This window comes from Notothenia rossii (assembly GCF_949606895.1).
Source record: "Notothenia rossii genome assembly, chromosome: 1".
Lineage (NCBI taxonomy): Eukaryota > Metazoa > Chordata > Actinopteri > Perciformes > Nototheniidae > Notothenia > Notothenia rossii.
In genome coordinates, this window is record NC_136912.1 from 11,547,483 (window position 1) to 11,572,357 (window position 24,875).

The following is a 24,875-nucleotide window of genomic DNA, read 5'->3' on the forward strand; positions in this document are numbered from 1 at the left end:
CGCAAACGGTTACGTCATGACGCAAACAATGACGCAATGACACGGCATGGGTCGGGCTCTAAGCGATGTGAACAGAGTGGGAGTTGAACCGAAGAATCGGTTCCGAACCAGAAAAGCTCTAGCACGGAGCTAGAACGGGAAAAGCCTTGGTGTGAAAGGGGCATTAGAGACGCAAGGCCAGGCTACCAGTCTAAACTCCAGCAGCCATGCTTCCGTCTCCTGTGTCGGCCCAGGAGCCGGGCCTTCAAGGCCTGTCGGTGGTCCGTCCTACTCCTGCCCCCTGTGTCCTGCTGGCGTTCCCGCCGACTCAAGCCCCTTTACCGCCGGGGATCCTGCCTACACCATGTCCTGTCCCGTCGGGGGTCCCGCCGACACCAGACCTTTTTCCGTTGGGAACACCTGTCCCGCCGACACCCTCTTGCCCGGCCCCCGTAGTTTCCCAGCCGCGGCCTTCGCCCCTGCTCTGCCTCTGCCTTGCTCCCGGGCTGTCAGCCCAAACCTGTCCTCCAGACCCCCTCCACCTACCCATTTGGCCCTAGCCATGCGTTTGTTTTTCTTTATTATGTAAAACTGATCTCTGCTTGTTCATGTGCGAACTGGAAAGACTTGGCATTAGTTACTTGTGATGGAAATAATTAAACTAAACCAGGAACCAATCTGTTTTGTTTTCATCTAAAACACAATCACTTGGTAAATTTGACAAAACATGTTTAAAAAAGTTAGATTTAAAAATAAAGTTATACTGTTTTGTATTATCACATAGCCAGTGCCAGAAGTACCTGTTAATGATATCCCAAAGCTTCAGTCCATGATCCCTGTAGTAGTAGTAGTAGTTGGGCACATCCTCCATCCCACACTCAGCAATGTCTTCCGGCATGCAGAGAGACTTGTAGGTGATTGAGGATGTGGATCTCTACAGGATTGTGAACAGAGCCTCACCGCCAGAAGCTGCATACTATAGAGAACAGTCAAATATTTAATGAATAAAGTTAGAGACAAACACTATACATGACATAAAAACAGAGTAGGTACTGGTTTTCTGATCATGTTGGTCCCTTCGTACCTTGTTAAAAAATCGACTTGGAGATATTAGAAGATTTCGAGCCATTAAGTTGATTTGCATAGTGTCGCGAGTGTGAGGTACGAGGAGCTGAGGTAAAGAGGGAACTCTGTAAACAACATTATTACATTCAAACCATGTGAGACATGTTGATGCTACTGTACATTTATCAGTTTAAAACAAAAATAGAAGAAGATACAAAAATCAGCAGATTGAAAAGACCAAACTAAAACATTACATGTTACTTGATAGACGCTTTTATCCAAAGCGACTTACATACTCAATACTGTGGGCAATCCCCACAGGAGCAATTTGGGGTGAAGTGCCTTGCCCAGCGACACAACAACATGCTTACTGCAGTGGGGTTTGAACCTGATCCGAACAACATCGCACTAAAAACTACAGTCAATTTAGTTTTCTCCGCTTCACTTACCTTGTACAGTGGATGCACCATGGGCACGTTGCGCAGCAGTGACACACCAAAAACCTCAGCCAGCAGATGAGTGCGCAGCAGATGAACATTTAGTTGATGCTCGCTGAAATCTGCACTTCTCACAAATATCTTGGCTGTTAACCAGTCGTACTCTGAGTCCGTAAGAAGGAAGATGGGGTTGTCATCTGCTGGAGTCTGCTTCAGCTGTACAGGGAGAAATAGGGGTGCAGTTCTTTTAATCGATTTGATCCAGTACCAGTCTTGTCGATAATACTTAATTATTGGATTGTTGAAAGTTTGCCTATTAACCATAGGTTTCATACACACAGTCAACTTCCGAACAGTGGCATTACTTTCTTCAGTCTTACATACGCAAATAGATGAATGTACCTTAATGCGTCAGCTTTAGCATCAGCCTTGTTAAGACAGACAAGATAAAAAAGAGTCTTGTAGGAGTCTCGATGAGGCAAAGTGGAGGGGTATTCAACTAATTCTGATTGAACAAATATGACAGGTGTGGTTCCTCAAGGCTCCATCCTAGGGCCTCTTCTCTTTTACATCTACATGCTACCACTGGCTCAGATAATGAAAAACAGCTAAATTAGTTACCAGCTATGGAGATGATACATACATTTACATAACCATTTCACCAGGAGACTATGCTCCAATTCAAACACTGAGCAAGTGCAGTGAACAAATCAATGACTGGATGTGTCAGAACTTTCTTCAATTAAAAACATATTTAAAATTGGAAAAAAGTATAAACTACACAACACAAATGTTTGCAACTTATATTTTATTTTTGAAATTACATTTATCTTTGCTTGACTCAGTTTGTTTTCCTCTCAAACCCTTAGTTTTGCTTGATTCTGAGAAAGTGTTGCTTTATCTTTATGAAACAAAACTAATCCCATACACTACACCCCTGTCAGACGAGACATACACTACGTGATGACACGTTAGGCTCGTGTTGTGTCCAAGGACCCTGACCTTGGCCATGAAAAACAGGCACTCGCTTGTTTAATTATTTTGCGGTTTAGATTTCTTTAATTTTTTTCTTTTTTGCGTGTGTTTATAAATTACCTCGAGGGCCGTACCAAATGGTCTCGCGGTCCGTATACGGCCCGGAGGCCGGAGGTTCCCCACCCCTGCCTTAGACCCTCACATCGTACAAGGAAACATTTCCAAAGAAACCCCAAAGTATAAATGGGAAAAATGGGAGAAACGTCAGGGAGAGCAACAGAGGAGGGATCCCTCTACCAGGACGGACAGACTTGCAATAGATGCCGTGTGTAAATAGAAAAGAGATAATACATTTACAACATAGGTAGACTAAATGTTTGGAAATGCATGTGTCTGTAATAAGAAGAAGAATCCATGAGGATGTCAACAATCCTGTGGTAGCCATCAGGGAAGTAGTATGATGAGTCAGGCAGGACCACAGTGACAGGTTCAGCCACAACTTGAAGTCCAGGGCTCGGATCCAGGACTCAGGATGCAGGATCCAGGATCAGGACTCAGGATTCAGGACTCAGGATCCAGGGCTCAGATCCAGGACTCAGGATGCAGGATCCAGGACACAGGATCCAGGACTCAGGACCCAGGATGCAGGATCCAGGACACATGACTCAAGATCCAGAACTCAGGGTCACAGCAACAGGATCAGCCACGACTCAGCAGAAACATAATCATGCATCATTAAAATAGTAAGAAAGTCAACTTATGAAGCTGCTAGAGTGACTAGCGGGTAGACAACAACACACAGGCCCGGGAACAGAGACCAATAACTTTCTTCCTTCGCCCCGGTGTGTTGTTCTGCTTCTCACTCACAGTTTTATTTGTACTTTTTCAAAAATGTATTCAAATGATGATATCCATATTACTGAGGTTATAGTTAAGGGTGGTGTTTCAAGGTTAAATTGGGACATGGCGCTCAGGGGCTCAGCCCTGGCACATAGACCACTATTGCTGTTCATCTTCAACAAATTATATCTTCAGAAAAAAGTGTTTAAAATGTGTCCCTGCCCATTAAGGAGGCTGCTGCAAATCAAATCAAGCGTTTTCTAAACTAACAGCCATACAGCAGCCAGTGTTAGAGATGTTTTGACTTTGAGCCATCAGCATGTCTTTTTGACCTCTTATAGTTGGTGAGCTTGGTGAAGGTATGTTAACCCCCATTGGAAACACTGGGACTGGGAATTATAGAATCATGAGTATCCCTACCAATATTGACATCTTACTGTAAGTATCTTTATATTTAGACTCCCACCGTTTCGTTTTAAAAATTATTAATCATCAAACAACAATTTTGCCTTGAACCATGTTTAATGTCTTTTTTTTCAACCCATCGGAGAATCAAGCAATCACATTGTTTCATCACACAATTTATTGTAACTATTAACATCATTTTGTTTACGAGAATGTTTCCCCTTTGTGTCAAGCCTTGTATATTTTTCTTAAATTGCCATCCCTATTTTGCTACCATTTTTCAGCCAATTACTTTAGCAGAAAGTTTGACCACCCGATTAGTCGTTTGTGTTACAACTCGCCAAGTAAATTACTGTGACCAATTCATGTTATGTCCCTGGTCTAGGGGAACCTAGACATCCCATGAAATGCACACTCAAAACTCAGTCAGTGATACAGAAAATCTAATTTGCAGTTTTAATTTCATCCGATGTGAGAAAAATTACATCATAATAAACACAAACTTCTGAACACAAAGAACCCTAAACCTAACCAACACCAAACAAAAGACAAGCTTCTTAGCTATCACCTACCATCAAAACATGAGAAAGTGGGGACTCATTAAAACAAAATGGGCTTTTCACTCCTAATACTGCTGGCTTCTTTTAGCCCAACAATTCAAAAATGTTCACAGATGACTTATTACAGTCATTTCCTTAAATCTAATTTTAACTAATGGTGCCAAATAGGCCTTTACAAAAACTTCCTCCCATCATTTCAGCGCATTTCTTTACGTTGAATCCCATGGCAGTGAAAAGGCGAGTAAAGCGGGGTAATGTATTGCAGACCATTGATACCTATACAATTATACATCGATACCTACACTGTAAAATGTTTGGCTGTACAATTACAGTAAATTAGAATAAAAGTACAACTAAATACTGTGACTTTACAGTTGCCATGCCCATGGCATTACTTTGATATAGCAGTACAGAGCTATGGTATTGCTGTACATAAATTACAGTAATTACCTGTATTTTCACACTTTTACAGTAGAAGTAATGCAACACACTAGCCAATAATTTACTGTAAATATAAAAATGTAAATAATACGATAATATATTTTTACCATAACTACACAACACAACATCATCTCAATCAACAAAGAAAAACAAAGAAAATGCCCATTTTAATTTTGTATTACTCCATTTAAGTGCAAAGTGCATTTCACAGTGTCCTGGACATGTTGTTACGGCCCCAACCTCTATTCCGCAGTAGTGGCTCGTGTTGAGACCCGCAACATGAAAGAATACACGCAATAACCGGTACTTGGTAACAAGCATTTATTGATAATCAGCCGTTTGCTCACACAGGCGTAACAGGAAACAAAAAGAAGTCTGGAGGACTGTCCAAAAGGAACAAACAGAAGGAGGGAACCCGAGCCAGCTACACCACGGACCGTAGGACCCAGAGCTTCCCCCCCTAACCAGAAATGAAATATAAACCCTATGGGGAACAAAATAAAGCCACGAAAACTGGACTACAAGGTCCTCCAGGCTAAACATAAACACATCTGCAAAGATATGGCCTACAGCTCAAAATGGCAAAGAGGTATTCTAAGGAGAGTGTCTCCCGGCGTTAGGATAGGCGAGACATCCTTCTCCTCCAGCTTCTCTTTATATACACGGCTGAGTGGAATTAGGAACACCTGGGCAGAGGCGGAGCCAGGGGCAGACCAGGTGCACCTGCGCAGCAGGTAGACAGAAAAGAAGGAGGAGGAGGGGAGCACGTAACACATGTCTACAAAGACATCCACTCAAAGTCAACAGTTTTTCTGAAGAATGTGCTGACATGGGGGTTTAAATTGCCATGCCTCTTTTTGGCTTTCGAGCCCGTCTCAGGATTAATTCCCAGGAAGCACCTGAAAGCAATAAGTCAAGATAACAATTTCAATTTTACATAGATGTATGCAGTGGCGGGCCGTGCATTTCACACCTAGGCCTTCAGTGATGTCCTACACAGTCCTACCTGAATTATTCCACCTCTTAATACCATCATTATGACGCCATGGCTCTAGAAACTATACATTTAGACAGAAACGCAGTATAACCGGGCGTTGCATCACCTTAACATAGTCAAGTACAACAGAGTTATATTAATATTTCCGAAGCATTTATAATCAATATATCCGCATTTACAATTAAGAGTGTTAAACTACCAGCTTTAAGATCGCTTGGATACGGTCAAAACTTAAAAATAAAAGGGGTTTTTAAGGCATTAGTCTACAAAGTTTTATTAAGTCCACCAAACCAAGTTTGTTCACTAAACAGCGCATTGTCGCACCCAAAGCAGTTTCATTTAAGAAACGTGACGATAAAGACACAAACTATTCACTGAAAATAAAAGAAAACAAACAAATAATTTGCATTTGTTCATGAGGATATATTTGCGACAGTGGTGAAAGTGTATTCCTAGCACTGAATGTCCACTTTGATAAAGGTTAAACCAAAACAATTCAACAAGTCTCCTTGAGTACTTTTACTGCACAGCTGAGCCAGTGCGCAACACACATCTCTATATCTCTTGCAGAAGCATCAAACATTTATTTTTTATATATTTGTCATTTTAATTACATATATATTAATTCGTTAATATTGATTTAATATTAACGACATAAAATGACAAAAATATATTAAAATAAAATAAAAAATAAAATGCTTTGTACTCACCAAAACAACTGATTATTTGAATACAAAATCCATCCTCCTTTCTTTCCTCAAGAAGACTTCAATGACTCTGTTGTACAGTTTATCTGTGCGTTTCAGTTCCACCAATAAGTCATTTTCTATAGACATGAAGGCTAATGATGAAAGCCTAGTCTGTCCAGTAGAATTTCTGGCATAAGTTTTAATTCGCTTTAAGGCCGAGAATGACCGCTCGACAGAAGCAGTGGACACAGGGATAGTCACTGCCACACATGCCAATGTGTAAAGCTGCCCCATGCTCTCACTCAGATTTTTCTGCTTAAGGAAATCAAGGAGATCAATGGGACTTTTCCCTTCAAAATCAGTCATGGCATACATTACAGTCAGTTCTGTTTTTAGCCGGGACAGATCGAACAGTGTTCCGTGACTCTGTGTTAATTTGGCTAAGGCTGTATGCGGGAATTTTTTCCGGTAGGTCTGAAAGTGCTGGGGGTCCAGGAGGGAGAGAAACATTAATTTTTCGTGGTCTTGAAACCTACTCCGTATCTGGCAAAGAATGTTGTCCAGAATATTGCTGTGGAGTTGTTGGTAGTATGCGCGAAGGTCTCCTTGTGCTGTACGTGGGCCTCTGCGTGCGCTCGGACCACTTGAGATGCGCGCTGTGTCCTCGTAGATCTGACGAAACTGGCACCTCTCTCGCTCAATTGTGTCACAAAACTCGTTCACCCTTGTCAGACAGAATTGTACATCCAATGTTTGTTTCTGTAGTATTCCAAAGAGCACATCTGAATGCTTAAAAATCCCGTTGAATGTTTCAAGCAAAAAACAAAACTCAAAATCATCCAGACGTGCATTAAATCCATCAGCGCTAAGCATAGTATCCCCATCATACTCCTCATGATGTTCCAGTATGTGGTCAAACACCTCCTTTAGGGAAACTCTCTTCTCAAAGACTGCATTGACCAATCTCGATGTATATTGCCACCGCGTTGGTGCAACATTAGGAAGACGACGCTTGCAAATGTCATCCAGCAGTTGCGTGCGCTTAGGGGATCTGGAGAAAAATGCTGCAAGGCCATTGAGGCTGGCAAAAAAGACCTTGCATTCTTTAAGCTTTGAGGCCCCTTGAGTCAGTACTAAATTTAGTCGATGTGCATAGCAGTGAATGAATAAGGCCATAGGTGCCCTCTCCTTAACTTTAGCCTGCACCCCGTTTAGTCCAGATGCCATGACCGCTGCGCCATCATAACACTGTGCCACAACTTTATCCAGAATACATTCATATTCCTCCATGAAACGGAAAATAAGAGCGGCAATGTCATCAGCTCGCTTGCCGCTTGTAACATCTTCAAATCTGACAAACCGCTCCTTGACACCTGTGTCCGTCACATAACGCAGGACAAGTGCCAGTTGTGCTACATTACCCACGTCTGTCGTTTCGTCCACCATAACAGCGACAAAGGGTGCTTTTTTAATCTCCATTTTGATCTCTTCTCCCATCACTTCAGCAATAGCATAAATCAGGTCGTTTTGTATTTTGCCTGACGTCCCAGTAAACACTTTGTTTGTGGACAGGTGGTAATGCAAGTCTGTGTTGTTCTCAGCAAGCAAAGAAAGAAGCTCCACGTAGTTTCCTCTGTTTCTGGACTCGGCGCTTTCATCGTGTCCCCTAAATGAAAGTTCCTGTTTACCCAAAAACAGGACACAATCAATCAGTCTTTTCAATATTTCCCTATTTTTGTTCACCCTTTCGTTGTGGAGCTCCGTTTCCCGGCGCACTTGTTCGTTGAGCTGTAGATCCACTCGGGTGTCCCCAAAGGTTTTCAAAAGCACCATTGCTTGTAAGTGCCCAGCCGTGCTTTGGTGTCTCGTTGCTGCCTTGGTTAGACAACTCAAGTTTGCAAATCCAGTGTGGCTCCAAACACCAAATCGATCAGTTGCAAATAGCAGGCATTCCCAGCAGTACAATTTGCAGTGCCTCTCGGAGGCTGTGAGCCAGGGGTACGGCTCGTAGTTAGTGATTTGAAAGTGGCGGACAAACCCTTTCCCCCGCTGTGATAGGCTCGCTAGCGTCGGGGTTGGCCGTTCTCTTCTCACGATGTCTAGCTTTTCTTGAAAAGTTCGTCTTGAAAATGGCGTTGTAATTATATCTGCGACCAAATCGATCTCTTCTCCTCCTTCAGCCATTGTGGGTTGAAAAAAAACAGCTTGTAGAAATCTACACAAATTAGCTCGTTCAAATTCAAGTTCAGTTTGCTAGCTCTACATAGCTCTGCCTCTCAATAGTGCGTATCCAATCAAAAGACGTGCACGTGCTAACGTCATCGTACGCCTGCTAGCTGGCCCGTTGTCGCCAACTCAAAATCTGATTGGTTAACGCCACAGTTTTGTTTCCGTTCACTTTAATCTACAGGCGCCCGCACTGTTGATTCTGAAGGCCTAAGGGCAGATTTCTTGGACCCTGGCAACACATTATGGCTGAAATATGATTGGATAAAAGCTCTAACATAAAGGCCAACCCTCCAAATCTCGTTCTGAGGCTGGAAGCAGCGCAACCAAGAGGAAAGCTATGAAATGAAGAGAATAGACTACAGGGAATAATTTAATACATATTTGTGGAAAAAATATATCAAAATTTAATTTATATTCTGATGATGTTTAGGCCAGCAGAGAAGGCCTTGCTGGCCCTGACGGCCCACCACTGGATGTATATGTTGCCTCATTTATTTTAAGGCACATGCAGCGGTGCCCCTTTCAATGTAAGTAAAACCTGCACCAAAGAAAGAAATATTTGAAAGGAGCATTTAAAGCTAAGCACGACCAATAATAATAATAATAATAAATTATATTTCCATAGCGCTTTTCTTGAACCCAAAGATGCTTTACATTTGGGAGGGAGGGTAGACAAACAAAACAAAACCAAAACCAAAAAAGAAACAAAATAAAAGCAAGAAAATCACTTAATTTGTTGTGTTATCACAGAGGATGGTCTTAATACAGTATTTTACTGTGAAATAATACAGTAACATGTTGTGAAATCCTGGTAATCATTTGTCCTGTACATTCACAGTAATTAACTGTGCCTGTATTGATTTCACTGTGAAATTCAAAATTACAGTGTTATATTGTGAATATCACAGGTAAAGACTGTAAAGTGGTTAAACAGTAATTTATTGTAAAATATTACAGCTAAATATTGTGAAATCATGGTAATATTTTACAGTGTATACATTGACAAACCTATAACAGACTACAGAGCAACATTTTTACAGATAAAACTAACAATAAAATATGATAAAGATAGGTAATGACAAAAATAATAATGATCTCTCAAACGCTTGAAATATTGTAGAATAAGCAAACTTTATTTTGATTAAATGTGGTCAGTTTAAAATACTTAGTGATGGTTAATACAATTTGAAGGAGGTATTACATGCAGAAAGTCTGACACAAACTTGACAATTCACTCTTCAACAAAGCAAAATTGGAACACATTTCTAGAATATGAAGAAATTGTAGATTATAGAGAAATATCATTAAAAAGTTAAGAGATAATCAATCCAGAGAATATGCTGATCAAATTTGCTTGGAACTTGGGCTATGTTGTGATCTTTAAAGGGGTATTGCAATTTTTTGCATATGCACCATGCTGGTATTTTTTCACAAAAATATAATTATATTCTGTAGACTTACTGGCATAAAACAAACAGGCTCATCAAGGAGCCCTCTGTATCTCGATTATTAGAGATGCCCAAAACGTTTTTATTCTGATTTAAAACTTAAAAACACTTAACTTGAATATGCTATATAAATCACAGATTAGCATACAAATATAACAGACAGTAGCTTCTTTCCAGTATATACTTAAAAACTGAATATTAATTTCTTCCCTTTCTTGCCGCTAATATTAAGCGAAATGTAGCAGACAGCTAAGGGTCTCACATTATGATCATTATATGGCCACACTGTTTTCCATCTCTGCTGGATCCATGTATGTGTATGGGATATCCAGACCAATGTTTCTGGATATGATCTCTGCACTTAACACTTCAAGCTCTCTTTGAAAATCCTTTATCAGCTGACAGGGAAACTCCTCACTGAAATGCTCCTCTGGGAACTGGCCGAGAGGAACCTGATGAGATAAATTATACATTAAAAAATAAAAGTTCAAAAGTATTTCAAAACAGATAATTGACAATATAGTGTACAGATGTTGTAATCACAAGTTTTTTCAGGGCTCAAAGAGGGTATTCAGAAAACCAAACCGATCATGCATTTTAGCCATGCCTCATACCCCTCTATTTCAGCCCTGTTACAAAAGTGCTGATTCTGGGTCTGTAGCTTCAAATGTAACCCGCTCCTTTGGAGGACACATTTGTGTATAAAATCAAAAAGTTCATTTTGCATAATAGGTGACCTTTAATGAAAATACCATGTGTTTACTTGAATTTGAGTAACAACATTTTTATTGAAATATTGGGTACTTACGAAGTCAAACGGAGGCTTGCTGAGTAGCCACAAGACGGCCATTCCCTGAGCTGATGTACCGATGTCAGGCAGTGTGTTCAGCATTGTGGCCTCGCTTGTTGTCCCCTTTGTGGTTGGTGGGGGAAGGGAGTGTTGGACATCCAGCCACCATAGTCAAACTGTGATAAAATGAATAATTGATTCATACTTTTTGAAGCCAGGCCATGTCATTATTTTGATAACAGTCCACTACTTTGGCACACTAATGTTCAACAATTGAATGTATTGTCATAAATGTGGATACAAACAGAGAGATGAATGGACCCAAGATGATTGATACTAATGACATTGGAGATCATCTGACTTTTTCTTGAATACCACCATAAGGTTTAACGTTCTTAGTTTCAAGATAAATGCCTCAATAACTTTCTGCTACATTGCCAATGCATTTAGATTATCGTTTTTATTTCTCCAGTAGTTTAGTTTCAGGCTATATAACTGAACAACTAAGCACTTACTAAACCTCAGCTATACTTTGCAATAAACCAAAGTGTTCATGTTTGCATGTGGTAAACAAAAATGGTGATGTGTGTAAATATCATCCTTGTCTCACCAAGGTGGCGATTTGTTGGCATGCTAGCGATTTCTACGATAGCAACTTGAAATGAACATCCAAAGTATTAAAAGACCTCACCTGTCCATCGTTCACAGCTGAGTGCTGTGCTGAGCAAGTGAAGAGCACCATGGTGACAAACTTCACCAACTCAGCAACAGAGCTTAAGTGCTGCGGAATTCCTGAAAATTAAAGGAAATAAAAAGCGTCACTGAAAGAAGTCAAAATGTCACTTTCCTAAATAATGGAAATGTAACCCTATTGAATGTTTCTGTAAGTGAGAGCACCTGTAAGAAAGCACAAGTAGGTTACCTGTGCTTTCTTGGGAAAGGAATCCATGTTCAAAAATGTCAGAAAACCACTTCTGTAGTTCTAAGTCGTACTGGACCTGCTCATCACTCTTGTAGTAGAAGCCGAGCACTCCCTCCACAAACCTGTAATACAAGTAGAATCTTAAGTTTTTATAAACTGCAACACTTATCTTAATAATGGTTACACCACTTTACAATGCAACCCTTTCTGAGGCATTTAGTTGTTGCTCTTTCTACAAGTTTACATCAATACTTTGAAATCATTCTGGTTCATGTCACAAAGCAAATGAGAAGGGCAAAACAGTTTCATCTTGGAGATGCTCCCTGCTGTGGAAACATAGGAAATAAGCATGAAATAAATTGACACAGATAATAATAATAGTAATAATAATAATAATAGATGGGATTTATATAGCGCTTTTCTAGACCCAAAGACGCTTTACATTATGAGTCAGGTCGAAAAACAAAACAAGAACAAAAACACAAACAAAAACAAAAACAAAAAACAAAACAAAAACAGAAAAGCAGTCAGGAGGATGTTGGTTCAGAGGGGGGAGGGGCTGGTTTAAGGATAAGCAGAGTTGAAGAGGTGGGTTTTGAGACGGGACTGGAACAGGGTGAGGGAATCAGACTCACGGAGGTCTTGGGGGAGGGAGTTCCAGAGTTTCGGGGCTGCCACAGAGAAGGCTCTGTCCCCGAAGCTCCGGAGTTTGGCCTTGGGGATTGAGAGCAAACCGGCTGAGGTGGATCTGAGGGACTGGGGTGGTTGGTAGAGGATGAGGAGGTCAGTGAGGTAGGGGGGGGCCAGATGGTGGAGGGCTTTATAGGTGAGGACCAGGAGTTTGTAGTGAATGCGGTGTGAGACGGGAAGCCAGTGGAGTTCTTTGAGGACCGGGGTGATGTGATGCCATGATTTGGTGTGGGTGAGGAGTCTGGCGGCTGCGTTCTGGACACGCTGGAGTCTGTTGAGGGATGTTGTGCTGATGCCGAAGAGGAGTGAGTTGCAATAGTCAAGGCGGGAGGAGATGAAGGCGTGAATGAGTCGCTCAGCTGCGGGGCCGGTGAGAGAGGGACGGAGTTTGGCGATATTGCGGAGGTGGAAAAATGAGGTTTTTAGAACTTGGCGGATGTGGGGGTCGAGGGAGAGGGTGGGGTCGAATATCACGCCAAGGTTGCGTGCCTGGGTGGAGGGGGAAACAGGGGTGCCATCGATGGTGAGTGTCAGGTTGGGGGTTTTGCTGAGGGTGGATTTGGAGCCGATGAGGAGGAGTTCAGTTTTATTGCTGTTGAGTTTGAGGAAGTTGTGTTGCATCCAGGATTTTATTGCAGTCAGACAGGATTCGATGTGTGTGAGAGGGGGGTTGTGGGGGGATTTGGTGCTGAGGTAGATCTGTGTGTCGTCAGCATAGCAGTGAAAGTCCAGGTTGTGATGGCGGAGAATCTGACCAAGGGAGAGGATGTAGATGATGAAGAGGAGGGGGCCGAGTACTGAACCTTGGGGAACACCTTGGGTGACTGAAGTTGTGGTAGAGGAGTGATTGTTGAGGGAGATGAAGTGGGATCTGTCGGAGAGGTAGGACTGGAGCCACCTGAGTGCAGTACCTTCGATACCGATATCCCGGAGTCGGGTAAGCAGGATGGTGTGGCTCACGGTATCGAAGGCTGCACTCAGGTCAAGGAGGATGAGGATGTTGAGGGAACCGGTGTCAGCAGAGGTGAGGAGGGAATTGAGGACTTTGATGAGTGCCGTTTCTGTGCTGTGGTGAGGACGAAAACCAGACTGAAGGGGTTCAAAAAGGTCATTTTTTTGGAGATGGCGGTGGAGTTGTTTGGAGATGATGCGTTCTATTGTTTTAGAGAGAAAGGGGAGGTTGGAGATGGGGCGGTAATTACTGAGGGAGGAGGGATCCAGACCGGGTTTCTTGAGGATGGGAGTGACAGCAGCAGTTTTGAAGGCAGAGGGAACGGTTCCTTGGGACAGGGAGGAGTTGAAAAGGTTGACAATGTAGGGGCAAAGGACGGGGAGGCAGGACTTCAGAAGAGGGGTTGGTAGAGGGTCAAGCGAGCAGGTTGTGGGTTTGGAGGAGCTGATCAGTTGGAGTATTTCAGGGGAGGTAACCAGAGTGAACTGGGAGAGAATGCCATGGGGAGGAGGGCTCGGGAGGTCAAGGGAGATGGAGGGAGAAATTGTGGCGGTGGATGTTGGGGAAGATGCAAGAAAATATATGCAATAAAATAATATGCAAGAAACTTTGTTAACAAGAGGTTTGGGGGTTTGTTGAGGTTAGATTATTATTTAGCTTATTAAAATGTAAACAATTGTTTCTGCTAACTCTTTGAGTTATTGGCCATTTGTAAAAGAAGGTTGTTTATTGTGCTTCTTGTTACATAGACCTTCCAAACATTATTTGGTAAAGATCTACCTAAACTTAGCTCAGTAACTTATGTGTTTTTCTTTATTATGTAAAACTCATCTCTGCTTGTTCACTGGAAAGACTTGCTGGCATTAGTTACTTCTGACAGGGGATGGGAATTAATTAAACTAAACCAGGAACCTCACATTGTATCTAGATGTAGATTTATGTTTTTCTCAAAAAATGTTGTTGCTCATCTAAAAATACAATCACTTGGCAAATTTGGCCAAACATGTTAAAAATAGTTAGATTGTTAAACAAGTTACACTGTTTTGTATTATCCCATTGCCAGTGCCAGAAGTACCTCTTAATGATATCCCAAAGCTTCAATCCATCATCCCTGTAGTAGTAGTTGGGCACATCCTCCATGCCACGCTCAGCAATGTCTTCCGGCATGCAGAGAGACTTGTAGGTGATTGAGGACATGGATCTCTGCAGGATTGTGGACAGAGCCTCACCGCCAGAAGCTGTATACTATAGAGAAGAGTCAAATATTTGATGAATAAAGTTAGAGACAAACACTATACATGACATAAAAACAGAGTAGGTTATGGTTTTCTGATCATGTTGGTCCTTTCGTACCTTGTTAAAAAATCCACTTGGAGATATTAGAAGATTTCGAGCCATTAAGTTGATCTGCAGAGTGTAGCGAGTGTGAGGTACGAGGAGCTGAGGTAAAGGGGGAACTCTGTAAGCAACATTATTTCCTTCAAACCATGTGAGACATGTGGATGACACTGTACATGTATCAGTATTTAAAAAAAAAAACTAAAGTAAATTTAGTATTCTCACTTACCTTGTAGAGTGGATGCACCATGGGCACGTTGCGCAGCAGTGACACAGCAAAAGCCTCAGCCAGCAGATGAGTGCGCAGCAGGTGAACATTTAGTTCATGCTCGCTGGAATCTGCACTTCTCACAAATATCTTGGCCATCAGCCAGTCGTACTCAGAGTCAGTAGGAAGGAAGATGGGGTTGTCCTCTGCTGGAGTCTGCTTCAGCTGTACGGGGAGAAATAGGGATGAAGTTCTTTCAATCGATTTGATCCAGTGACAGTTTTGATCAATAATGCTTGACAATTTGCCTATTTACCATAGGTTTTATACACACAGTCAACTTCAGAACAGTGGCCCTACTTTCTTCAGCCTTTCACCAATAGTTGAATGTGTAATTTATCATATTTTCGACAAAGAAAATGGGAAGCAGGCAACATTTAAAAAAGAAAAAGTCCTTTAAGATATTCTTTTATGTGATTTACAACTTTCCTCTATGTTTGAACACAACGGTGACATTTAATTGTACTTAAAGGTCACCTATTATGCTATATTTGAACAATAACTATTATATGGCTATATCTGTACAAAACATGTCTATGAAGTGTTTTGCTCAAAATACCAAACAGATCATCCATTGTAGCCATGCCTCATACCCCTCTATTTCAGCCATGTTACATAAGTGCTGATTCTGTGTCCGGCCCCTTTAAATGTAAGCAAGCTGCTGTTGGCCACGCCCATTTGGAGCTGCTTGTCACGCCCCTTTGGAGCTGCTGGCCACACCCCTTTGGTGCTGTTGTCACGGCCCTTTGGAGCGTCTGTCCGTCCGCATGCAAGCAGTGAGCTCTGTGAAGAGAAGTGCGCTTAAGACCTTCCTTTTTGATAAAGCTTATAGTTAGGGCTGATTAGATTCAGCCCCTAGTTTTGCTGATATAGGCTTAGTTTGTCGGGGGACATCTTACTTCTTCCTTCTCTCTGTCTATACCTGTGTACTTTCATGTTCCGATTAACCCAGCTTCCCCAAATGTCTTTCTTTTTGGTGTCTATATACGCCGGGATCCGGAGTCATGGATGATCCTGCGGTCCTGTGTCATGGATTGCGAGTCCTGGATCTTGAGTCGTGGCTGTGGTCCTGGATCATAAGTCCTGGATGGATATCCTCGTGGATTCATCTTCTTATTATACACACATGCATTTCCAAACATTTGGACTACCTATGTTGCAAATGTATTATCTTTTCAATTTACACACGGCATCTATTGCACGTCTGTCCGTCCTGGGAGAGGGATCCCTCCTCTGTTGCTCTCCCTGAGGTTTCTCCCATTTTTCCCTTTAAACTGTGGGGTTTTCTCTGGAAGTTTTTCCTTGTACGATGTGAGGGTCTAAGGACAGAGGGTGTCGTATTGTCATACTGATATTCTGTACAAACTGTGAAGTCCACTGAGACAAATGTAACATTTGTGATATTGGGCTATATAAATAAACATTGATTGATTGATTGATTGAAGTCCGTCTACCAGCAGAAACTCAGCTAAACGCTTCCGTGATTAAACGTCACGTTCCAAACCACATCAAGCATTATTTCTGAAACACTATGGAGCTGAAACACTTTCTCTCTCTTAAGGCCCTGACACACCAAACTGACCGTCTCCTGAGTCTTGGCCAAAAAGTCGCACTGGAACACACCGCAAAGACTTCAGCCGACGGCCAAGTAGCACGTACTTACTGCGCATGCGTGAGTGGCAATAACTCTCCTTACCAGCAGGCGGCGGTAGTGTGTATTCGTCATTGAAAAGAGGCAACCGGAAGACAAACTGCGTGATATATACAAACAACAAATAGCGTGTGCGTTCCATTTTCACTCTCGTCCATTCCAGACTGTTTCACAGATTGTTTCACATAGCGATTTATAATCCATGTTTAGTGCAGTACTGGCGGTATCAGTGCCTTCTTAATCGTTTGTTTGCGTACCTCACTTCCGTTTCGCTTCTCATGCACTGATTCGCTAAGCTGAACAGCGAATCAGAGTGATTTATTTTGCAGACAGCCTCCACTCCCGATTCAACTTGGATTCAACATGTTCAATCGGGAGCGGAATGTGTCGGCATCGCCGAAAAGACACGACGGTGCGGGACACACCAATCTGAGTAGGGCAACAGGACGCAAATCGACAGCCAGACATCTATCGACGGCCGAAATCGGCTTGGTGTGTCAAGTCCTTTAGGTTTACCACAAGGACAGTCCCTTTTATATCCGGCTTATTTAAACATACTCTCTCCAGTACAGCGTTAGCTCTGAGTGTTAGCGATGCTTGCTAACGTAATGAAAGACCATATTACTTCCAAAATACATTGTGCATTACCTAGCTAGCATTCTTTCTTTTTATTTATGCGTATTTTACTAATCACTCTCCTATTGAACTGTAATTTTTTTTTTTTTACTGTCCTATAGTACACATTGGAATGATTTCTTACCTTATTTTGTACAACTATTTGAAATATATAAACGTGTGCCTTGGAAATATTTGTTTACATAGATGACCAAACCGTTTGAGACCCACTGAGATAACTTAGACTAAAGTTAACTACCTGAACAATCCTTTACCTCACTGAGCTACAAGGTGACACATATTTATGTGTAAAAGACATAAAAAGCGCATTTTGCCTCATACAGTGTAGGTGACCGTTAAGGTATATAGCTTACTTCTCTGTACATATGATATCTATTGTATTGAATGTCAGTCCTTCCTTACATCTTAGATGTTAGCTTTATTTGAGCGTGTATCTCACCTGAATAGCAATCGGCATCAGCTTATCATCAGGTGTTTTCTGGAGCAGGACAAGGGGAGCCATCAGGTACTGCTGCTTCCCATGGACAATGTTTGCTTTGAGTTCATCAAAACGTTTGTAGTCTAACAGGAATATGTTGCCATTCTGTTTTGAGTGAAGATGAGATATGATTTGACTCACATGCAAACAGTGCAATATGAAACACAGTGAAGAACTTCCAACTCTACCAAATTTAAAACAAACATGGCTCTAAACTCAATTATGGTCAAGATAATCACCTTCATTTCAGCTGCCAAACTACTCTGACAATCAGGGAAGAGCATCTCATCAGTGACAGGAAAGTTTTCAGGCAGAGCTGTACAACGTCTGATCAAAATGGGGTTGACACCATTTAGGTACTGGTAGCCAAAAAAGGCATCCTCCTTCCAATGTTCCTCTACATATTCTGAAAAAAACAAATACATTTGAATTTGATTGTGTTTCAAACTTTAGGCTGGAAACTGGGATATTGCGTGTTCAACTGTATATAAAGTTAGGGTTAGGGTTAAACAACAATTAAACATGTTTTCTTGTTGTTTTAAAGTGAGTTATCAGTCTTACTGGTATTTATTTAAATACTGAATAAATAGTTTTCTTATAAGTAACGATAAAACTCATTTTTTTAGATACATTTTTAGTATTCAGTATAATCTAAAGTATTATATATATATATAAAGGTATATGATTGTACTTGATATCTTAGTGTCCTTGTTGCTGAACACACGATTGACATCATTAATATCAGTCCAGTTGTCCTTGGAGTCAGCGATTCCCTTTAAGTTCAACTCTTTCATCCTAGAAAAAAAGCAACAAGTTACTTTATTATAATGCCCTAAAATGATTTGAGGCAGGTACATATTTAGTAGGTTGTTGGATAACAGGACTTGAAGAACTCACGCAGCAGTTGCTGTGAAATTAAACTGTTTGCTCTTGGTGCAGGAGAAGCGGACCTCAGGAGGCAGAGAATCAAGATCTTTTGCTTTCATGATGTGGGGTATTCCCTCTGCATACACATCCCAGCTGGGAGTAATAGAGAACAGATGTGAGGAGCTGTGGACATTCTAGATACTAGTGTATCAGTTTTAGTTTGGAGTATACAAACACATGACAAGTATTCAATATAGCAACATATTTAGGTTACTGTATTACATTGCATAAAGCTTGGCAAGTGTCATATCATATGTTTGTAATACTTTTGGATGGATTTAAGTTTCGGGATGCATGAAGTTAAAATGTGTATAAGCTCTGAGCGCTCACCAATAGTCTTTCTCTCGCTGATTCAGCTCCTGCTCCCGACTGTCCCTGCCAATAGAATGGCTGTCTTCAAAGGCTCTAAAGAAAGACAGGTTAAAAAATGTGATATTCACAGTTGGCATGGATTTACCCTGACTTCTTTTTACAACAGTCCAGCTTGCATAACTTGTATTCTGTGGTCTGACATTTTTTTACAGGATGTCAGAAAAGCTAATTTCCAAATACCTGTTCCTTCTCTGAAGCTTTGCTCAACGCTGTCTGTGATCCAGCGGTAGATGGGAAAGTTGTACGTTTCTCCATCAGGAGATTCCACTTCAACCTTGGCAGGGAACCAATCGAGTTCAGGTAACACTATGGGTTTCTTTTTGACGAGCTTTATCAGAATCAGCTTTCCAATAGAGACAGTACAGGACACCTGGAGTGAAGACAGAAATGATTTGAAAGCAATTATACATTACATAATTTACATTACATTTTGGTAAATTACTACTCAATCTATTAATTTCATCTCAGAGTTACAATAGTTTTATTCAATCATGCGGTTACAAACACAAAATTGCAAGACTCAAGTAAGTAAATCAACCTAATCAAAGTACAAGATAATAATGTTTTGTGCTAAGTTCACTCAAGCTTAACCTAATTGTTATGTTATATCCCTATGTCATTTCAAAAGTTGATTAAGAGTGTTATATCTTTAGAGAGATATTTCTGACTTACTTGTGTACTGGTGAAAGAAATTGGCGCGTTGAGTTTATTGAGTTCACTTTCCCCATCTGTGCCCACCAGCTTAATGAAGACGTCATTTGTAGTTTGGGCATTGATAGGCGAACCATTGAATACAGTCACTTTATAATTCACCATTTTCCCTCTGGAAAAGAAGAAGAATCCTGTTAAGATAATTAAAACAATCATTCCCACCAATGGTTGGGTTATCTATAAAAAGATTAACCTGAGTTATTTTGTTATCAGAAGGAGAAAGGCAGTGGCAAATTGAATTAGAACAACACATATTAAATGTGCCTCTTACATTACAGAAGCATTGTTCTTACCTGTTCTTGAGACCTGAGTTCCTTCGACGAACTGCCCGTTGTAGTTTTTCACCACTGATCCTCCTCTTTTAATACATTCACATATTTGGGTGTGTCCATTAAGTTACATGATAAAACATTATCTCTCATGACTGATTCACCCACATAACCAGCTTCTCCAGCATTAAACAGGACAGCATTAGGTCAACTACACATATTAGAAATGAACAAACAAAGGATTAGTTTACACAGTTTTTCGACATTTATAGGATAGTTGTTAGAGTTAGAGGGGGACCCAAGTTCCCATCAGCAAAAACACATGGGTTTGATATCCTGGCTCCAAAATGGTGGAATGAGCTCCCCATTGACATCAGGACAGCAGATAGCTTACACATCTTCCGGCGCAGACTGAAAACTCATCTCTTTCGACTCCACTTCGAGCGATATAATTACTAACAAAGAACTGCTAACAAAGCAATTATATACTAATAAAGGACTGTCTTATCTAAAGGCAGTTGAGTAGCACTTGAAATGTTTTAGCTCTATGAAACCTGATGTACTTATGATTCTGTTTTCTTCAAATTTGTATCTTGTTGGTCGAATGCACTTATTGTAAGTCCCTTTGGATAAAAGCGTCAGCTAAATGCAATGTAATGTAATGTAATAGTTTTATTACAAACCAAATTTAATATTAATATTAATTTAATATTAAAGCACATTTCTACAACACTTTGTAGCATGTCAAATATGTAAAGAAAACTCAATGGCAGGGAAAAATGTACCAATTACAAGATTGTATTGTTTCCAACAGAAACTGAATTTATTAGATACACGTATAAAATATGTGGCCGTAGTAACAGTTTTTGTTGACATTTTCAAAAATGTATTTAAATGATTATATCCATATTACTGAGGTTATAGTTAAGGGTGGTGTTTTAAGGTTACATTGGGACATGGCCCTTGGGGGCTGAGCCCTGGCACATAGACCACTACTGCTGTTCATCAGACTTGCACATCTTCAACAAATGATATCTTCAAAAAAACGTGTTCAAAATGCGTCCTCCGCCCTTAATTAAAGGAGGCTGCTGCAGATCAAATCAAGCGGTCAAACAGCCATACAGCAGAGTGTTAGAGATGTTTTGACTTTGAGCCACCAGCATGTCTTATTAACCCATTTTAGTTGGTTAGCTTGGTGAAGGTATGTTGAATTGTTTTAAGAAAAAAAGTGATAGTATTGTATTTTTAAAAAGTCAGAATGTAGAATGTCAAAAAACAAAAAAAGTCTGATACTTTGCTTTGTAAAAGAATATATAGAGAAAAGTATTAGCAACGTATGCAGCATTAAGGAGGGTTTTGTCACTTGTACATTTAGAATTAAGGATCTTGTAGTTATTACATTCATATAACATTAATATATTATTTCAGAAAAATGCAAACTGTACGTTATGACACTGTTTTAACAGGTGATATAGAAAAAAACATGCATGTGTACTATATCAAAACTGGCTGTCCAACATCCTGACTGTACTAAATGTACTGTAATCCCCAAATGTCCTCAGCTGTCGGGTTTCACTCTGTTGCAATCTCTCTTATTTATTTTTCAGGGAGTCTACATGTAAATCACTGGCCTCTTTTTGTACCGTTTCTGGATCATCTCCTATTTATTTACAAGTGCATCGTTTGTGCTGCTGCTTTAATTTCTCTGGAGGAAATGATACGATGTGAGAAAAATGCCAACATAATAAACAAAACTTCTAAACAAAAATATGTAAGAATAAAGTAGCATATTTCTACAGCATGTCAAATATGTACAGAAAACTCACTGCAGGGAAAAAGGTACCAATTACAAGATTGTATTGTTTCTAACAGAAACAGAATTTATTAGATACACAAAATATAAATATATAGTATAAAATATGTGATGGTAGTAACAACACATTCTCACTCCCAACTAGTCCTATATTGACGTTACGTCAGGATCCCTTGGCGTTACTTTCGAACGCAGCAGGGGGCTCTTTAGCGTCAACTATCAGGGACTCCCATAGACTTGCATAGAGCTCCCTGAACGTTAGACGAGTTGAGATCGCGGAGAAATGCTCTCCGCCGACCCATTCTCGCAGCATTTATCAACCTTATCTTACTCAATATCAAGCAACACTTATTGTTTTTACGTCTTTATTTTAATTGTATTATGTTATTTATGTATTTATGTATGTATTACTTTTGTTGCAGTCAGTCAGGGTGAGTATAGCTGGGCTCAAAATACTGAAATCGGTATTGTTTCTTCGTTTTTTCCTTCTAACCTTTTATTATTTTCTAAACCACACACTGTTATTTACTCAACAATAAGACACAATTATCCGTGTGTTTATTTTATTGTTTGATTGAAAATGCCGGACTTTTGGAGTCCGTCAGGACCGACAGTCGGAGCAGCTCATTCAGGTAACAGTTTTTGTTGACATTTTCAAAAATGTATTTAAATGATTATATCCATATTACTGAGGTTATAGTTAAGGGTGGTGTTTTAAGGTTACATTGGGACATGGCCCTTGGGGGCTGAGCCCTGGCACATAGACCACTACTGCTGTTCATCAGACTTGCACATCTTAGACAAATGATATCTTCAAAAAAACGTGTTCAAAATGCGTCCTCCGCCCTTAATTAAAGGAGGCTGCTGCAGACCAAATCAAGCGGTCAAACAGCCATACAGCAGAGTGTTAGAGATGTTTTGACTTTGAGCCACCAGCATGTCTTATTAACCCATTTTAGTTGGTTAGCTTGGTGAAGGTATGTTGAATTGTTTTAAGAAAAAAAGTGATAGTATTGTATTTTTAAAAAGTCAGAATGTAGAATGTCAAAAAACAAAAAAAGTCTGATACTTTGCTATGTAAAAGAATATATAGAGAAAAGTATTAGCAACGTATGCAGCATTAAGGAGGGTTTTGTCACTTGTACATTTAGAATTAAGGATCTTGTAGTTATTACATTCATATAACATTAATATATTATTTCAGAAAAATGCAAACTGTACATCATGATACTGTTTTAACAGGTGAAAAAGTCATGCATGTGTAAAATCAAAACTTGCCTGTCCAACATCCTGACTGTACTAAATGTACTGTAATCCCCAAATGTGCTAGAATGCGTGGAAAAAGGTAGGACCCAAAATCAGACTACAAAAAAAGGTAAAAAGGTCTAGAAACAAAAAGCGAGCTTTATTTTAAAAGCTGATGAACAAAAACATGGCATGAAATACATAGGTAGCACAAGGTAGCAACAACACCAAAACTGACCGTGACCAACATGGAGGGAGACAGGAAAGACAATGAACCGACAAGGAACACAGGGGAAGACAAGATTAAATACAAAGAGGGGTAATCACAGGACAAGGCACAGCTGGGCAGGGGAGGCAGAAACACAAGGGCAAAAGGTATAGTATATGTATTCGTTTTATTTGTACTCGAGGGAAAAATGGGTTGCAGCACATCACAAAGGCATTTAAAAAGATAAGACAATACGTCACTGACAACATAGACACAGATTAAAACAAACAGACATAAGAAAACCAGATATCGGCAGACATGACAAGGGGCATAGGCCCTCATTTGCGAAATAGGGGGGACAGGGCCAGACCAGCTGGGTAAACAGTGCGTCCTAGCCATCATTTATCCAGGAGTTTGATGGCTTGTGGGATGAAAGACAGCCGAGATCTGTTCTTTTTGAACAGAGGGGGACGATATCTCCGCCCGGATGGCAACAGTCGTGAACACAATCAGACAATCAGACACAGGAGGAAAAACACAGGAAGGAAAACAAGAGACAGGGAGAACAGAATGGGCACACCCGCTGACAGGACGTGGGGACTTTTCCAAAAGGTTAAGTCTGAACCCACGGAGGGAGAGATGGCCACCATGCACCTCTTCTGTCGCACAGGGTCGATGTTTAGGCGATAAAACCACCTCTGGAGTCTCCTCATGTGGAGGAGACCCAGGGGGATCACCATGTGACCAGCTACCATCATGCCAAGCAGCTGCATCACGGAGAGGGCTGTCACCATGCTGTGGGGTGTGACGCGTCGGAGGAGAGCTGTCAGTGCCTCCACTCTCTGCTGGGAGAGTCTCGCTCTCATGCGGGCTGAGTTCAATTCCACACCCAGATAAACAATGCTCTGGGAGGGAAGAGGACAGCTCTTTTTCCAGTGTATCACGAAACCCAGCTTTGACAGATGTGATACGAGCTGTACCTTCTGTAAAGCAACTTCCTCCCTGGAGCGGGCCAGCAATAGCAGGTCGTCCAGGTAAAAAAGTACTCTCATCCCTCCTCTGTGGAGCGGCTGCAGCGCCGTCTTTACACACTGTAAAAAAGTGCCAGGAGCCAGGGAATAACCGAAATGCAGTCGGTTGTAATGGTACGATATTCCCTGGAATGAGAAATGCAGAAATGTCCTGTGTTTTGGGATGATTGGTACGTGGAAGTATGCATCCTGGTGAACACACTCTAGCACCTGTTTGATCGTCAACATGTGAAAAGGCCTTTTCATTATTGCCTTTTCATTATTGCCTTGTTGAATGCCGACAGATCGAGGATGGGTCTCATTCCCCCGGTCTTTTTCGGGACAAGAACATAGCGGGAGTAATACCCCTGATTTTCTTCCCCTTGAGGAACCCTGGAAATATCCTCTTTCAACAGGAGTTCCTGCAGCTCTGATTGGAGCGCAAGACATAGCTTCTGGGAGGACAGGAGTGTTTCCTGTATCCCATTGAACTGTGGGGGGGGGGGGAGGCGAACTGCAGGACGTATCCT

At 41.0% G+C, this 24,875-nt stretch overlaps 1 protein-coding gene and 1 long non-coding RNA gene across 2 annotated transcripts; both read right to left on the reverse strand.

The window, feature by feature from the left end:
• Positions 1-9,729: 9,729 nt before the first annotated feature.
• On the reverse strand, positions 9,730-19,166 carry LOC307045590 (polyunsaturated fatty acid lipoxygenase ALOX15B-like; the record flags this gene model as incomplete). The annotated part of the gene is given in 13 exon segments (XM_079691350.1): positions 9,730-10,517; positions 10,874-10,998; positions 11,001-11,031; positions 11,547-11,647; positions 11,778-11,899; positions 14,495-14,664; positions 14,773-14,859; positions 14,987-15,190; positions 17,752-17,895; positions 18,030-18,196; positions 18,482-18,585; positions 18,688-18,810; positions 19,048-19,166. Coding segments are annotated over 13 exon segments (1,677 nt in total). The 3' UTR covers positions 9,730-10,337.
• Positions 19,167-19,249: 83 nt separating this feature from the next.
• LOC307029535 lies at positions 19,250-20,207 on the reverse strand. Its single transcript, XR_013805378.1, has 3 exons — positions 20,094-20,207; positions 19,762-19,912; positions 19,250-19,459 (listed from the first exon to the last, which is right to left on the reverse strand). It is a non-coding gene; the product is annotated as an uncharacterized lncRNA (long non-coding RNA).
• Positions 20,208-24,875: the final 4,668 nt, after the last annotated feature.